Below are 17,082 nucleotides of genomic sequence, written 5' to 3'. Positions count from 1 at the left end.
CACACTAAGTATCTGGATACCTCTCGACCAATGATTCTTAGCACATTAGAAGGCTTTGGGAGAATGTCTGGTTACAGCTTTATTCAACAAAAGACAGAAATCGTGCTATGGAATATTAGGCACAGTAGTGCCCTGGTAAAACAAGAGATCAGATACTTGGGGGTTCAAGTGATGATGGACCTGGATAAAACAGCACTGACAAATTTGAACAAAGTTGCATTTATGTCAACAAAAATGCTCAAGATGTGGGGTGGGTTTCCATTGTCTTTTGGGCAGATCTAACACCTTGAAAATGTCGATCCTTCCAAAATTCACTTTTCTGTTTAATGCAATACCTCTGGAGTTTAAAGCAGCCTGGATAAAGAAGTTTCAGGGGGAATTATGTAGTTGTATCTGGGCTACAAGAGCAAGAATTGCACAGCGGAAGCTTTGCAGGAAAAAGGAGCATGGAGGAATGGCAAGCCTTTGTCTTTCCAGATACTGTCTGGCTTTTCTAAGCGGCCTCCTAATGAATAGGTCCACCTTCACTCCCCTCTTAAGTGCTTTGACAAATCTAAGAAAGGGGATCATTTTCTATACAAATTCGGCCACGCAAAGTACTTCAGAAAAAAGTCCAACTAAAAATTTTAGAAGCAGCATGTAGAATCTGGTTCTGTGTCAGGCGGACATTGAAAATACCTTCTTATAGCAGTTTTGGCCCAATTTGGGATTCGCCAGGAACCCTGCAGTGTATTGAAGATAAGCTAGCTATTCAGTTGAGGGAGAACAGGCTTAATAATTGGGGACAAATCAGGTTGGGTAAGGCTCGTGATCTGTGGCCCTTTTTCCTAGATAGTATTTGAATTTAGATAACATCCCCATGGTTGTATCAGTTGAGAGTTGTGCGAAATACTTTCAATGAGAAGGCCTTTAGCATCTGGGAAGAAAACCTGCAAGAGGGTGCACCTTGACGCAAAAAGGTCTCACAGTGGTAATGGATGCTGGGAGGAAGTGCTCAGCTTGCCAATTGAGATCTGGGGAAGGGACCTGCCGTTGAGGGATGTCACAACTTTATGGCAAGTATCAATGTCTAAGCGCTGGAAAGTTTGTAAATCTGCACCATTACGAAGAAACCATCTTTTCACGATACACAGGGCTTGTTGGACACCGAATAAAATGGTGAAAATGAGTGGGCGGGGACAGAGGAGGTGTCCCAAGTGTGATGAAAGAGCAGTTGATGTCCATGTGTTTCAACAGTGTCCTGTGATCTAGCTCTTTTGGCAAAAGGTTGGGTAAAGTGATTTCAGAGGTTGTGGGCTTAGAAGCAGAGGTAAGCCTTCCCTTAATCATCTTTGGTGTTTTAGAGGTTCACTTGTCCTTACTAAAAAAAAAAAAAAAAAAAAAAAAAACACACAAGTTGCAAAAGTACTTACTTTTCATATTAATTCTATTGGCGTAATAGTAATTATGCATGCAGTGGGTGCTCCCCCGACATTAGCAGAGAGGACTAGCACTGTTATAAGGCTTAATAAATTAGATAGGAAAACTTCTTGTTCAAAAAGAAGTAGATTTTGGGAGTTGTGTGTGTGTGTGTGTGTTTGTGGGGGGGGGGGGGGGAAGAGGAGGGGGAGGGAGAAGGTAAATTTCATTATGATGTAGGGAGTGTCCAATGATTAAGTGTCTATACCGACAGCTGTTAATAAGAAGGTTGATCAGGGGGATCCTATGGAAAGTTTCCATTTCAGCCTTGGCTGGCCTGGAGGGTGTAACTTGTGAGCTGTGCTGAGATGGTAATTTTTCCCTTTCGAGGGGAGACCTCCCTCTGCTTTCAATAATGCTTTAGTGCTCCCTTAGCCTACGGAAGGCAAATGAGGACCCTACTATACAAATAAATAAAAATAAAAAAATAATTTAAAAAAAAAAAAAAACACAACAACACACACCATGATGGAGAATGAAACGTTTACTTACACTTATAGTTCTCCATCATGGGATCTCTAGCATTATAAACCAAAAAGCCGAGCTTGCTCTATGGCAGAACAGTTTAATAGTCTCTCGGGAAGAATCATAAAGGTCAGAGGAGCTGGTGCAGGACATAATGGGCACTAGGGGGCTATCGATCTTAAAGAGGTAGCAGTTAGTTCACCAGACAAGCTCTGCTTTAAAGCTACTTAGAAAGACTGCAAATGCATTTTTTCGTGTTTAAAACTGTATTTATAAATATTGTTGATAAGTCTTTCAGAATTCCCATCAGACCTGCAGGAATTCTTCCAGCAAACGTTAGTCCGATGATACCCTTGAAGTAGCACTAAAACTACAAGAAGCTTTTCCTTTGAAGACAGATCCTTACATAACAGTTAAGAAGCAACCAAAGTAAGTCACTTATCTCGCAATAGCAGCAAGTCATCTCTAATGACCGAAAATTAAAAAAATAAAATGCGTTTAGTACATTAATTTTCTTTTTTTACTCATAAGCCAAACGTGTCCTTCAGGACAGTACACGTAAATGAGTCTTCTATTTGAGTTTCCTAACATAAAAAACCTGTACATAAGTTTACAAACATATTAACATATAAATAATCTGAAGCTTCCTGCCTGGAGCCTTCACAGTAGTCCTTTGCTTGAAAATGTAATACTGGAACGGAAAACCTGCCCCTTAATGCAGACACAGTTCGAGCCGGTTTAGTCCATACCGTCGTCATTCCACTCAAGCATCACAGGGTTTTTCTATTTTGTCAATGTTCTCTCAGTGCCTCAGGCTTCAATAACCAGTCAATACTGTGCAAACCCAATCGCATGACACCTCAGTGAAAAAGAATCACGCTGTTGTGGGAAGGGTTGTCCCTGATCCAGATCATCGTTCTGGCTCCTGTTCTTGCTGTAAAGTTCGTTTCTTCTCCCGACAGTGTTTTTTGTGAGCGGGCCAGTCCTTCTGCTGACACTGAGAGCCACAGTACCGTGCCACCTGGCATCGACCACAGATATTGAATTCCCGCAACTAAAAAGACAAAAACAAATTTAATATAGCTACTCTGATATATAGGGGTAATACAGGTAGCACTCAATTTAATGCACAGAAGCATGCCAGTGGCTCGAGAAATGTAAAAAGGTGCGTGATACTATTAACAGCTTCGAGTTGTCAAAAAATAATTGAAATCGTGCGATTGGTGACCTTTTTGTACACCAGAATGCTGCGAGTATGTCACAAATAGCCAACCTACAGTGTAAGTCAGACCTTGTAATAATAAATCAAATTACAGATGAACCAAAGAGTCATTTGAATATTGATAAGCTATTCAGAGGATCGCCCATAGAGCCTCCAATTAAATCACAGACAGCACACAAAATACATGTTCCTCGGTCCTGATTATCTGATATTACAAAAGTCCATGGATTTAAGAAGACAATCAGTAGGTGACTTGACACGTGGAAAACATTTAAAGTCATATCTACTGCCAGTGAAAGTGTATGGGGCAGTGGGGGACTGACTTTGCATTGTGGCAAAGAGTTTTACAACATGAAAAATATGAACTGACCCCAAAATGGAGGATTATTTAGTGTTACGGAGATAGCCGCAGGAAAATACTAAAATAATCAAGTGAAGCGACTCATGACCTAGAAGACACTAACCAGTGAAAATTAGATAAAATATGCCAACCGTCAAATGTGATACCCGACTGCTAAAAGTGTAACTTGAAGGTCACTTCTAGGGGATTCTGATCTATGATACAAGCACTAAACTGTTCCACCCGTCGGATCTCGGAACACTTCACTAAGAAAATTATTATATTTAAAAAAAAAAAGTTCCTGTAGGGAAATGCACTTTAGGTGAAAAAATAAATAAATCTCTGCAGTGTGTTACCAGGCTAAAAATGGCGAAACTTCAATTATTTGCAATTTGAAAAAGTCAATTAAAGCGATGTAGTAACTGTATTAACAAAACAACTAAGGGGGCAATGAAAGAGAATATTAACAGATGCCTTGCCATAAAACAGGAGATTAAAACTGGGACTGTGCCTTCAAGGACCTCATCCATCCTTCAGATTCTCGTCCCACCATGCCTCATAGATTACAGTTAAATGAAGTCCTTCTTGACGGAACTAAGAGGACATTAGATGGAAGAGGAATAACAATCTATTCTTTCTTATCCAGGGAGGCAGGAGGGATCTTAGGTCTTTGATGGGCTTCCCCTAGAGAAGAAGCACTGAAATTAGACAACGTTTCCTACTTATCCAGGGAATCCTCATTGACAGTCATGCAATGAGTAGATTAGCAAGACCATCCTAGTAGAAAAAAAACACAAATAAAAACAGCATCATCCATCATCAAAACTATTTCCTCAAACTGGCCTGACCCTACTTAAGCATCTGCCCTGGGGTCTAAATGAAGTCTATAGTATCTCGCAATACACCTATGGGCATTCGTTTAACAGCCTTACATAGCTATGAAATAGGAATATTTCCTAACAGTCACAGTAGTAGTTTTCCCTCCGGTTGAATGTGCCTTAAATCTACAAGACAGAGTTTTGTTTGCTAACTGGTAAAGTAAATTACAAGATAATATCCAATGAGTCACAGATACACCGGTTCTTACAGAAACAGTTTATAAACATATTAACACATTGCCTTATGTGTGTTGGCCTATCTAAATAGAATTTTAAACCCAAAATATAAAGGGCTTTTCCCAAATCTCGCTTCCCTACAGAAGGTAACACCTACCAAAAAGGCACCTTTTCTAGTCAAATGCTACAAGGATACCTTATACATAGGTTCAAGCAGACAGACCAACTTGGAAAGGACAATGCTCAACTCCCAAAGTGGATGTGGGTAAGCAATCTAATAAGAGGAACTACTAGAACTAGGATCACAGGTAATTACTACATTTTCCTCATGGCTTATTGTTCTGTGGAGATCTGCATTTTTTATAGTAAATGGAAAAAAAGAAAGAACTCCATAAAAAAATTAATGTGTTTTTTTTGTTGCTGCCACAACTCATTTCTACACACTATATACAGATACATTACATGTTTATATGGCAACAAGCACAACTGCTGAAAAAGCGTTGTGTAACTGTTTTATGGTTACGTGTTTCCACTTAATCCAATGTATTTGCATACTGTTAACAAAGGGAAAATTATTCCAGTATAAAGAATTCATATTTTGGAGGGAAGTATATTAAAAGAGGTAGCTCACAACTCACCTGTTTTTCAATCATCGTGCATGGAGGATAATGACACTCGTAGTAAGTGCATGAATTCTCCTCCTCTTCTACGACATCGCCATTTGCATTGTAATAGCGAGTAACATTTAAGACTGGAAACTGCTCTTCTATGGGGTCAGTGGGAAGTTGCTGAATTGCCAACCAGTACAGACTTTGTTCCCTTAAATAAGAGAAAAACAAATATAATTTAAGAGTCTAGTTCTTCCAATCTTGCCAGCTAGGTAACCTACTCCGTTTTTGCATTGATTCGGTTTGTAGTTTATTTTTAAACAAAATCTTTTTTAGGAGTCCAGTGTGAATAACGAGATGTAGAAATCATAGGCCAAAATAACTACAAAACTCCAGACGAGAAGATTAGGAAGCATAATTCCCTTCTGGCAATGCTGAGGTTGTGTTCATGCAATGCCTCAAAGCAGAGCACCCACCAGTGCACGCATAAGAACACTTTAGCTTTACAAAATCTACTATCATAAAACGAAATATTCTAAATGTTAAAATGGACAGATTAAAAAACAGCACATTCGAACTGAAAGGACCCCTCCCCCCCCGCACACACACAACCGAACAGTGATGAAAGCCTGACTTTACAAGAAACTGATGTTAACTTTGCCCCTACTCTTCTTCAGTGAAGCATTAAAATAAAGTCCTTGTTACCTTTACCAGGGACCAATACCCGTTATCTGTACCAGTGACTAGTCCCTAGTGGTTCAAAATTTTACACAAGGGGGCAGGCAGGGAAGTTTATGATAAGGAAGTCGATTCTCTACTATCATTCTGTCCCATACAGGGCGATATTCTGAAATGAGTTGACAAAAAAAAAAAAAAAAAAAAAAAAAGAGCGCACCCAGCTGAGCACAATACATTTCAAATCCCCGTTTCTGCAATCATTCAGCCCAAATAATGCATGGCTGAGACAATTCTGCGAAAGCAGCAACAAACAGCTGAGAAAATCTTTCTGATGGATACAACTACCTGTGGATTCCTCACCTAATAAATACTCCCACTGCGCCAGCGTATTCATTAGGTGAGGAATCCACAGGTAGCTAATGTATCCACCAGAAAAGTCGTTACCGAAGGTAAGTAACTCGTTCGTCTCGTCTGTTAGTTGGAGTGCAAAGCCTGATATGTTCATTTTGGATAGTCAAGTTTCCATTTGGGATGCTTGGCACTGTTTGCAACAAGTGGTAAGAAACACTTTAAAAGGCCACAGGAGTAATCTTCACCATTTGGAGGACACCCACTATACATTACTCTGGTTCAAGGAGACGTTCCTAGCCAAGATTTACGTCAGCGCTGTCAGACGGCAAAGCTACTACGGAGGAGATGGCCAAGTCACTAAAAACTGAAGATTTCTGCTGAATGCTGTTGATGCCACAAATTTAATGAAGGTACTCATTTGCTGGGTAGCTGGTGAACAATGCCTTACACTAAAGTACGTCGGAATAAAAATAAGCAGCACAGCAGGTTTACAAAAAGGTGGAGCTCCAGCTAGACATCTTACTTTAATAAGCTCTACGCATTCTACATGAGTTGTTAGGATGATTCTCAGGTTGGGAGACACGGTCTAAAGGAAGAGTGATACCAGCAGCAAAATCTGAAAGACTAGTCTAAATCTAGACACTAACAACAGGTCCAGAGAGTTTTCCATCGTATGAGGTGTGCATTAAAAACAAATGCTGTTTGGCTACCATGACTTCACTCTTGCGTGCTACAAGCTAATATTCTCACAGCACTGCAGCACATGGGCTTTTCTCTTTAAAACATTGCAAAGTTAAACTAAGACATCTGTATATTTTTGAAACTCTGGTCAAACATTATTTTCCTGTAATTTACTATACCTTTGTTTGCTTGATGTTTCTTCAATTTTTGGGCTCCAGCCCCACAGAACTAACTGCAGATTGTCAAGCCTATTGTCCACAGTAACTCCGTTTAGATGGATCACTTGAAATCCTGGCGCAATACCCCCTCTGTGCCTTTCCCTGCAGTAAACAAAAAAACAAGTACATTTCTCAAAATTCTTGGAAAGCTTTTCCTTAGGGATTAATTCACACAGTGCATTCACTCAAATGACAAATTTGCAACAATTTTCAGTAAGTATTTGGGAAAAGGCGTCAAACATGGGGAAAAAGTGAGAACAAAAATAACAAAAACGTCTCTAGTCTGAATACTTAGCAGTAACACGGGATAGCTGCACAACTGCGTGCTACAGTTAATCAATCCAAGAGCCAATAATGTAACAGTTGTTCCTTCATGAAGTTCCGGTGTAGTGAGAAGCAATTAGCTGATAACTGATAAGAAAAAACCTGAACTGCGCTGTTGGCATGGTTCCATGGGCAAACCTCCTATGCTAACAATGGTAAGCAGTGATTGATATAGTGTGGATGAAAAGGCTGATCACCATACTGACTCTTGCGCACCCTGAGCTCTTCAAGGCAGTTCAACCTCTGCAAATAGCAATACAAGTTCAGCAAGACCCAACAAGGCCTCCCACTTACAACACTGTCTGCTACCCGCAACATCAACTATACACTATATAACTGGTTGTTAGCTTTATGCCACTCTATCAGCCAACTAGAGGCAGACAGGTACATGGCCTCAGACAGTCCGGCTTGTCATTACAACATTGTAACTACATGGTGAATTACAAAGTTCAACAAGAGCCTACCGCTCGATGTTCCTAATTTGCAGAGTTAAAAAAGTATTCATACGTCACTGATGTAGTACCTACCACAACAAATCATGGAGTAAGCGACCAGAACTACGTCCTTTGTTCTTGTCAAACGCATAAGCAAATATCTTTGCACCATTTCCATCAGCATCTACTTCCATGCGTGCCTAAACAGGAGGAAAAAGTGGAGACCTTTTACATCCGAATATTTCAGGAAACTTATTTAAAAAAACGACAGCATGTTGATGGTTTTCGAATGCATTAGTCAAGGTCATGTTTTCACCCTTACAAAAAGACAATGCATAACTTATACTCATGAAACTTAATGGTTCCGGTGTATTGATTTTAGTCATAGCTGCAAAATTGTAATCCAAGCAATATAGTCCACCTTCTCAAAAAGGTACGCATTAGGTGAGTTTCTTGAATGTGCTTAAAAAAAATAATAATCCTGAGCATCCCACTCAAAAAAAAAAAAATGCAGTCCTTACTTAATGTAACTTGCTGTCGCAAAAGCCATGATAGTTCACTGCATTACAATAGCTACAATGTGATTACCGGTTTCCTTCTTTACTAATACTGCAAGGTTGACTCTTGCTAACTTTCAGGAAGACGGCATACAAAGGAAGTTTCGGCAAGCAGGCAATTGTGTTACTGTGTTTTATAGATAACCTGCTCTAAAAGGCTACATCACGCGAGCATTAGATGCTTAAGAAAAAAATTAAAAAGTCAAGACTTTGGGCTACCACTTCAAGACTAAAACCATTTGGCAAGTCATTTAAATACCCAGTAACAGAATGCTGTCTCCTGCGTTCTGTGGAGCAGCATATAGTAAAGTCCCTTCCCTTGTATTATTAAAAAATGTGTGGCAATTAAACAGTCTTTCTTACTCTTGAACAGTAGCTGTCTTGCTCCACCAATATATTCCATAAGCTAGCCATCACCAAATAACAGGTCGGTTTATAATGCTGAAAATGATTCCATCGATTTTACGTGGAAATAAACCTTCACAAATTAAATTCAGGCTTTCTACCACTTTAATTCTAGCTAGTGACTAGCAGAAGGATAAAGACTCCACCAGAGCTACTTATGGACCCTAATCAGAAAGGTCTCCAGGCATATCTGAAGACATTTACCCAAGTTTTGCCTCAAAAGGTAATTCCAACTAAAAGTTGTGAAATAATAAGACGGTATGTTCTATTGGAATCCGGACAGTACAAGAGAAAAAGAGTGGGTGATCATACTTCAGTGTGTAAAGTGATTCTTTTACAGTTACAGAACTGCGAAATGATCCAGGCTACGTACCAAAAGTCACAGAAAATGGAAAAGTTAGCCATATGTTTGAGTAGTCAGTGATGGTATTTCCCCCAGATTCCAAGAACATTTAACCATTTAAGTATTACCCACCAAACCAGCCCCATAGACTTGCACATTAGTTGAAATGGGACTCAATATCAGAGGCAATTGGTGAATTCTGAGAATGCCTGGCTCCAAGGCCATCTAGGTTCACGTTCCCCAGATCAGAACCCCCTTACCATCAGCTTGTGTTCCACACACCACTTTTCTTCAGAGAATCACAATCCTGATCTAGGTCTTAGGGTATCCCACTCAAGGTTTTTGTCTTAATATCTACTCGGATTTTGCACTGAACAAGGTTTTAAAGGATTGCATCCTAAATAACAAGGGCAATACCTAACTGGACACTTGTTGGAAAAATATTATACGTTTAGATTTGCGTGGCTTTTAATGTGTGGAAAAATGTACTGCTTAGGCCACGGTCTGGATAAGGAGATAATTGGACTTCACCCTCAACACGGCAACTGCTCAGTGAACTAGTTACAGAGAAACTAGTAATGCTCATGCCGGAGTTTGTGAACAGCTAGTTAGTTCAAACCAGTCGCATTAAATTACTTTTTTTTTTTTTTTTAATTATCAGACCTTTCCTGAAGCATGACGTTGTGTTTTCTTCAGGATTTTTTACCTTCTGAAAAAGCGTATGAACTATTGACAATCTGGTGGCTATAAAAGGTGCTGGAACTAGGTCCTTTGCTATTGTTGGCTCTAAAAAATAGCACCCAAAACCTGGCTTGGTGCTGCACACCTTGATTATAAGCTCGTAAAAGTAAAAACGTGTTAGTTAGGATAAATGTTAACTCACAGTACATACTCTGCACCTTTTTAAGAACCCTCCAGCTCCACTCGTTTTCCTAAACTGTCACTTATTGGTGTCCTTCAGAAGATCCGTTAGCGACTTAGAGGACTTTACCCTGTAACTACAAGATCTAGCACTGGGACCTAGTCTCCCGAGATATATTATCTTATGTTGGTGTAAACGTACTGATTTACAGAAGGTATCCGGAGTAAGTGTACCCTCAAAATACCATGGGTATTTCAAGATTATTATATCGCACACTGAAGTGAACAATTCATAAGCCTGGAATGATGCAGAGAGTTTTAAAGAGAAATATTTTTTTACAAATTAACAGCAGTAAAGCGTCTTCGTTGATTTAATAAAACTGGCGAGATTAGCAAAGCTCAAGTCACTCTTAGAAATCAGATCACCAACATCTGTGTCATGTATAGTGTTAAAGCCACAAGACTGTCTCATAACTGTCCCATGATTTTGTACTAGGATCTCAGGCTATGCAGTTATCCAAATAAGTGGCCAAATCGATTATACGTGTATAAAATATGCTGATGAATACAAGTGTGCAATATTTACTGTATTTCAATTGAGGTAGATTTAAACTTCCACCGACGGAGCCACTTACCTCAAATGAGTAATTTTCAACTAACGGGATGTCTTGCTCGTCAATCAACGTGTACTTAGTCTGAAAGTAAAGAAAAGAATCATATGGCAAGAGTAAACTACATTGTGTCATTTTCGAACATGCCAATTTGGTACCACAATAGAGCACCATACGGACCCCAGTGCAGCTACAAAGCTATCCACACAACTGGATACCGCTAGGGCTTGAAGCATGCAGATCAACAGAAAGCACCGCAAATAAAAAAAGCTTCCATCAGTTTGATGGTTGCGAATAATTTACTAAGCGAGTACATGCATAGATCTCTCACAACAATGCCATACAAATCACTGGCTATTTAGATGTACACTTACGACATTGTAACGTTACTAAATAAATACACGTATATTAGCATTGATATTCTTTGATGCAAGTGTATATATAATATGCTTCAACAGATACCACATGACAGGTAGTTGTAAAGACGAAGAGTGAGTGGCGGAGAGTTTAATGTTGGGGTTACACTTGTTTCTTAGAAGGGTATTACACGTGTGACAGCGGTCCGTTCTGTCGGTAGTCGCTCTAACATTACACCAAACCACGTGAACTTTAAGTAACCCTTAAGGCTGTCCTGAACGGTACCGAGTCTGTGATCAAGGAAGGTGCAGCTGTTTTATGGAACTGCCACTGAGGAAACGTTGAGCAGAGCGTAAACGGAGCCTCCACGAGGAGTGATTGCAGTATTCCGACCATTATATTAATTAGCATTCAGACTGTGAAACAGACGCATGCTGGTGCGAGTGCATTCAACTGCATCTTTAACACACCCAGAACAATGCTCAGCTAATCCTACAGTAAGAACTCTGATGCTCCGCCCATTAAACTGCTACTGACAACACCTGCTATTACAACTTCTCAACCATACAAACGTTTGAGCTAAAAAAACAAGACTGGGAGCTCCCTCCCGCTCGGGCATCCGCATTTCCTTTAATCTTTTTACACCATGTGATCTTCGCTTCAACAGTTAGAGGCCGACCGACCTCTACGCTCAACACGTGTCCTCCTGTCGTATAACCATAGCCTACTTCCACCTATCTACTGAGAGCGGCAGCACCTCAAATCCAACACTCAGTCCCCAATCAACTAACCACTCAGCCCATCCTGTTACAGACAAACCCCAAATTAACCCCACCTCCACAATACTCCCAACGTGGCTGGCTCACCCATAAGACCCGACACCTACAAGTCCCAGCAACCTCTGCCATCCCTATCTCGCACCCCACCCGATCTGCCATCCTAGCAGATCCCCTCGTGTCCCACGCCGAGCACACAATTCTTAAAAACCACCGTTTGCCTCGGCGCCCCAGACTCCTCATTTGCTCCTCCTGAAGGTCCCTCTTCGATGCGTCTCTTCTCCCGACACACCCTCAGACCCCGCTCTCCTCAGCACAGGCCGGCGGACGGGCTGCTGTGTCCTATCCAGGCACACCCGGTGACAGCTTCACTGGAGGCCCTCCCCCGGCATAACCTCGTGGTTCTCCTCCCATTCCGCTGAAGCTGCCGCACCTTCCCTCTCCACGGACCTGCTACACCGGTATCAACCCTATTACTTGCGGTTTTACCTCATACCATCCCCCACGACCGGCCTGCTTTTTATTTTCCCCGCCAATCTTATCCCCGGACCGGCTGCACTGCCTCTTCCAACGGGCCGACACTCAGCCAAGGCATAGGTCCGCCTCCCCCTCTCCGAACGCAGCCCTGCATGTTGCTGCTCTGTCCATTTCGCCGCCGCCTCGTTCTACCGCGTGGTTGTGTATTGAGGCCTGTCCTCTCTCACCTTGCCAGCCACCCGGCCCAGCCTCACGATGCCCAGCTTAAAGTCGCTCATGGTGGCCGATGCGTCCTCGCTCTGCTCAGGCGCCGGCTCGAGCCCCGCTGCCGCCTTTGCTTCTCTCTCTCTCTCGCTGTCTGGTGCCACGCGCCTACCGGGCGCCCACACGCACGCGCGGTACCAATCCTTCCTCGCGCCGCTGGCCAGCCCGCAGTCAGCGAGTGCCGATGATGAACAGCCACAAAGCGCTTACATTCCCACCAATCGGAACGCCTCGTTGTAGATGACGATGTCCCATTCCCGATTTGCTATTGGTAAATGTCAAATAGCCGGCGTCCCTTCTGGACGCCGGCTGCCTGGCCAACGCCAATAGGAAAGCAGTGAAAAGCAACGTAGACACGCGTACTTAGTTATCACGTCAGTTTCGCGGGAAGCTTTGTGTCTGTTGAGTCGGTTGCCGAAGCAAATAAAAAGCTTTGATTCTGACAGGTTTCGCGTGCTCGTAGGCCGGAAGTGTTTAGATTTTTTCGTTTTATTCACGGTAACACCTCAACGCGTTGTAATTGGTAACGCCAATAAACAGGGAGAGTACAGGCGTCTATCTGTGAACCTCCGCCACCTTTCAACTTTTTGGGTCTCCGAGAAAGGTGAAGTGTTTGTGATGGAGGATCCCCGTAAAAGGGTGGCGAACTTTTTTTGGGAGTGCGATAGATGTTTTTTTTTTCTAGGAGAGTTGCTATTTGGAGTATATGTTACTGACCTCTTTGCCTAGAATAAACTTTTCCCGACGATCTGTTCAGATGTAAAGTTACTGATTAGTAAATTTATATTGTTATCGATGCCCAGCAATTTGCATCACACCTGTAGGTTTTTTTCAACAAAAGAATGACTATCTGTCTGTTAGTTCAACGGACTGCGTTTTCGGACTGTTGTCCTTAAATGTTCATATTACGGACAGCGTTAGTCTAACTTTTATGCTACCCAGCCGAGAGCAGCTTGCGGGCAGCCAAAAAGTGCTGGAAATATGTGTGATCATATCGACCCCAATAAACTATGCTGGATACATGTGTCTTTTGTGGCTGGGAACAGCAACCTTAGCTACTCAAAAAGATGATGGACGGAGTGCTGAACAATGCAAACACTCACCCCCAGTCACAGACCTAGGTTTATTCCATCGTTCTTTTGCTCACCATGCCACCCCAGGCCGTCATCCTTTTGTGTTGCTAAAGTTACCTTAAGTGGGAAGGGTATGCCTAGACGTGGGTCCCGTGCTCACTGTGCCACTGGATTCAAGCTAGCCTGAAGATGAAGGGTGATGCCCTGAAACTGGTCCTAGGACTAGGATTCTTGTTTCCGGTCCAGGGAGGATCTGGCCTGGAAGTTCCGGCTGGACTGTTCCCATGAGGAACAGGGTCAAGACTGATTTGCATATGGCTGGTTCCAAACTGGTGTGGCACAGTGAGCAAAAGGACGATGGATTAAACCCAGATCTGTGACTGGGGGTGAGTGTTTGCATTGTTCATCACTCCGTCCATCATCCTTTTGTGTGGGGAACAGCAACTTGCAGAGAGTAAGGCTGGTTTTCTGAATTTCATTTCCAACTGGGCCCAACACAAAAGAATAACTTGAAGGGCGATCAGCCATTCTGTTTTTTTTGGAGGCTCATTTCTGGATTCTAACACAGATGTCAGGGCCAATAAGGGAAACAAAGGATCTAAGCTTGTTGTCAATTTCACCAGTGTTTAAGAGACACTGATTTGGAGACAGGTTTTTGACTTTGGTCAACCTTTGTATGTATGAGATACCAGCTGTATCTGACGAGGAACAGTTGCACTAATAATGATTTAACTTGCACTTTCTATTGATTTTTTTTTTTTTTACTGTGCAACTCGTTCCAATGTAGCGTGCCAGTTTTACATCACATGTACACACAGACAAAGAATCATTCAAGTGTGTGAACAACTGTACAGGAAGATTTACATAAATAAGGGTTACAAGGTGTAGGAGTCACATAACCATAATAGTATGCTTCATAATATAGGTTATGAGTGCTTCGTCTGGAGAAACACAGCCTGTATTTCTCTTTTATTGGTTTTTAAAACACTCAACAACCCACATTTCCACAGGCCAGAGTATGGAATAAAACCACGAAGTGTACAGCAGGAGACAACATAAGAGCATTTATATCAAAGCATCCCACAATATGCCTTCCATTTCCCCTATAACTTCACATGTTTTTTGGGACATCCTCTAGCTGTCTACACAGCTTGCTTCTGCGCGGCACAGTATGTATTCAAAACTTTACACAGTAGTGAGGTGGCATCTGTACTAGTAAGACTTTGTTACTATCCATAGGATCTAGTGAAACAAAAAAGTCTCTCCACATTTGATTATTGCAGGTACATTTACCTCATGTGTAAGTTCATGTAAAGTATTCTGGAAACCATAAATTACCCTTAGAGCATTTAGATATAAATCAAAATATATACATTTATTCTACACATATCAAAACATTTGCTTTTTACAAAATATTAGATGAAAGTCAAATTAATGATATTGTTCTAATGAAAACTATTGCAGGTCCAATGAAAAAGACAGTCAATCACTCCACCACTCATACAAGGCAGCATCCAAACTACAGATCCATCCCTAAAGATTTCTAAAATGACACAAATTATTTAAACACGAAAAATGATACTCAAGACAGAAATAACAAAATATAGAGACAATCAGAACATGAAAAAGAAGACATAGAATGAACTGAATAGCAACAGTCACTAAATCAATTTCTCTTGACAAATTTTAACCCGCAAAATAACTGATAAGGTAAAGAAGCTACACAGCCTGGGACATCTGTTATTCTGTCTTTAATCAAACCGAAGGGATAGCGTTATTGTACTGTAAATTGGCAATCCTGTGCACAGGATTGTCAATTTATAGTGCAATAAGTGTATATGGATTTGGCACTAAAGTGGATTACGGCTAATGATGAGAATTAACAGACATAAAGACTCAAAGTCAAAGTCAAAACATTTATTTTATTTGGCATAAGACTTAAAAGTATAAAAACAATAAAATTTACAATTACATATTATATTAACACACAGAGTTCTTAGATCATTCTAATTCTTATTAACCAACCCTAATTGCATAATTCATTTGATTAAAAATCAAGTTCTTACAGTTCCTGAAAGTGCAGCGTGCCAACTTAAATTATCCCACATACAGTTCTAATTAGACTCTGGTCCTTACGATCTCCTAAGTGCAGTTTCCCATTTTAGAATGCTCCACGTTTTATTTCTTGCCTTGTTATGCGTAGCGAGGTTATCTAGAATACCATCAACCAATTTCATTTTAGATTAAACAAGCTCTTCTTTTCTTTTACTTCCTCCAGAATTCAAGTTTCTATAGGATCATAAAGTACAACATGCCAGCCAATTTAACCCTTATACAGCTCTAAAAGAGCTCCAGCCTTACTTTATCATAAAGTGCTTTTTTTCTTCAATAAAAAGTGCTCTCCATATTATTTCTTACCTTCTCCTAGTGTAGAAAATTTCCTAAAATCATCAACCAATATAATAGTAATCAATTATAACATTTAAAACTCTACATTCCGCATTATACCTACCTTCTATCAACCCCTATAAATCTGAATATTTCCCTTCTTAAGTCATCTAAAAATAGGCCCAGTGCACAAGTTACATTTAAAAATCTCATATCAATAAGTAGCCTAAGCGCTTGGTCCTGATTAGTAATATTATATTCCTTAAAAATCGGTTTTAAAAACTTCTTGCACACTCCTAAAAACCATTGACAATCCACAAGTAAGTGTTGCATAGTATATTTCTGCTGTAAGCCACATGTACACAGACCCTGGCTATCCTTATGAAATGCTTTTGCTTTGGGATCCATATATCCAGGGTTCTGCCCAATTCTGAACTGTAACACTACATTTCTTAATCTTGAATTAGGATGAGCCTCTATATACAGAAAGTTTTCCAGATTCCTCCATCCAGCTATCATAGCCTGGGTTGATATTTTACTTTCTAAATACTTCAGGTCTAATTCTCTTGCTCTTTCCTTCACTATTATTCTTAAATTATACTTCGAGATTTGCGCACCACACCATTGGTTATCAGGTAAACCTAGGAGGACGCAGATCTTTTTTAACCGTCCTTTCACTTGCGATGCCCACTGTAACTTACTTATTATAATTTCTTTCCTGCACAATCTCGCGATCTTACAGAACCCTTCATCTGTTATGCTTAACCATAACTTCAGTGCGGCTCGTAGGCCCAAATAAGTCCACGCCGTCATTTGACATTCTGCTCTTATAGCTTGTAGCAAACTCGAGGGGGCAATAAAAGCATGCGCTTTACGCAAATGCTTTCTTCTATTTCCCAATTTAGCTTCCCTGAGAAAGTTAAAACTTCCACCCCATATTGGAATTGGGGGCGAACCATAGCATTAAAAGCAGAGATAGGCTGAAGAGAAGGACCTCCGTATTTACTATTGAATTGTTTTAATCCCCAGACTGAAGATAAGGCTTTATTTTTTAAAGTTTCAGTATGTACTTTCCATCTTAAGTGTGAATCGAACCATATGCCCAAATATTTATACTCTTTTACCTTCTCTATTTC

The 17,082-nt window shown here is 40.8% G+C and overlaps 1 protein-coding gene across 2 annotated transcripts; it reads right to left on the bottom strand.

Moving 5' to 3' along the window:
* Positions 1-2,196: 2,196 nt before the first annotated feature.
* ZMYND19 (zinc finger MYND-type containing 19) lies at positions 2,197-12,764 on the bottom strand. Of its 2 annotated transcripts, none has more exons than XM_069241375.1 (6): positions 12,449-12,764; positions 10,636-10,695; positions 7,928-8,034; positions 7,038-7,178; positions 5,179-5,359; positions 2,197-2,977 (listed from the first exon to the last, which is right to left on the bottom strand). In XM_069241375.1, the coding sequence occupies exons 1-6, from the start codon at positions 12,497-12,499 to the stop codon at positions 2,834-2,836; spliced, it is 684 nt and encodes a 227-aa protein (XP_069097476.1). In that variant the 5' UTR covers positions 12,500-12,764; the 3' UTR covers positions 2,197-2,833. The 2 variants fall into 2 exon arrangements, with proteins under 2 accessions (XP_069097476.1, XP_069097477.1); XM_069241376.1 differs by lacking the exon at positions 12,449-12,764 and adding an exon at positions 11,959-12,091.
* Positions 12,765-17,082: the final 4,318 nt, after the last annotated feature.

Source organism: Pleurodeles waltl, chromosome 6 (assembly GCF_031143425.1).
Source record: "Pleurodeles waltl isolate 20211129_DDA chromosome 6, aPleWal1.hap1.20221129, whole genome shotgun sequence".
NCBI lineage: Eukaryota > Metazoa > Chordata > Amphibia > Caudata > Salamandridae > Pleurodeles > Pleurodeles waltl.
The sequence above is the reverse complement of the archived record's forward strand: the minus strand, read 5'-3'. Positions and strand labels throughout refer to the sequence as shown.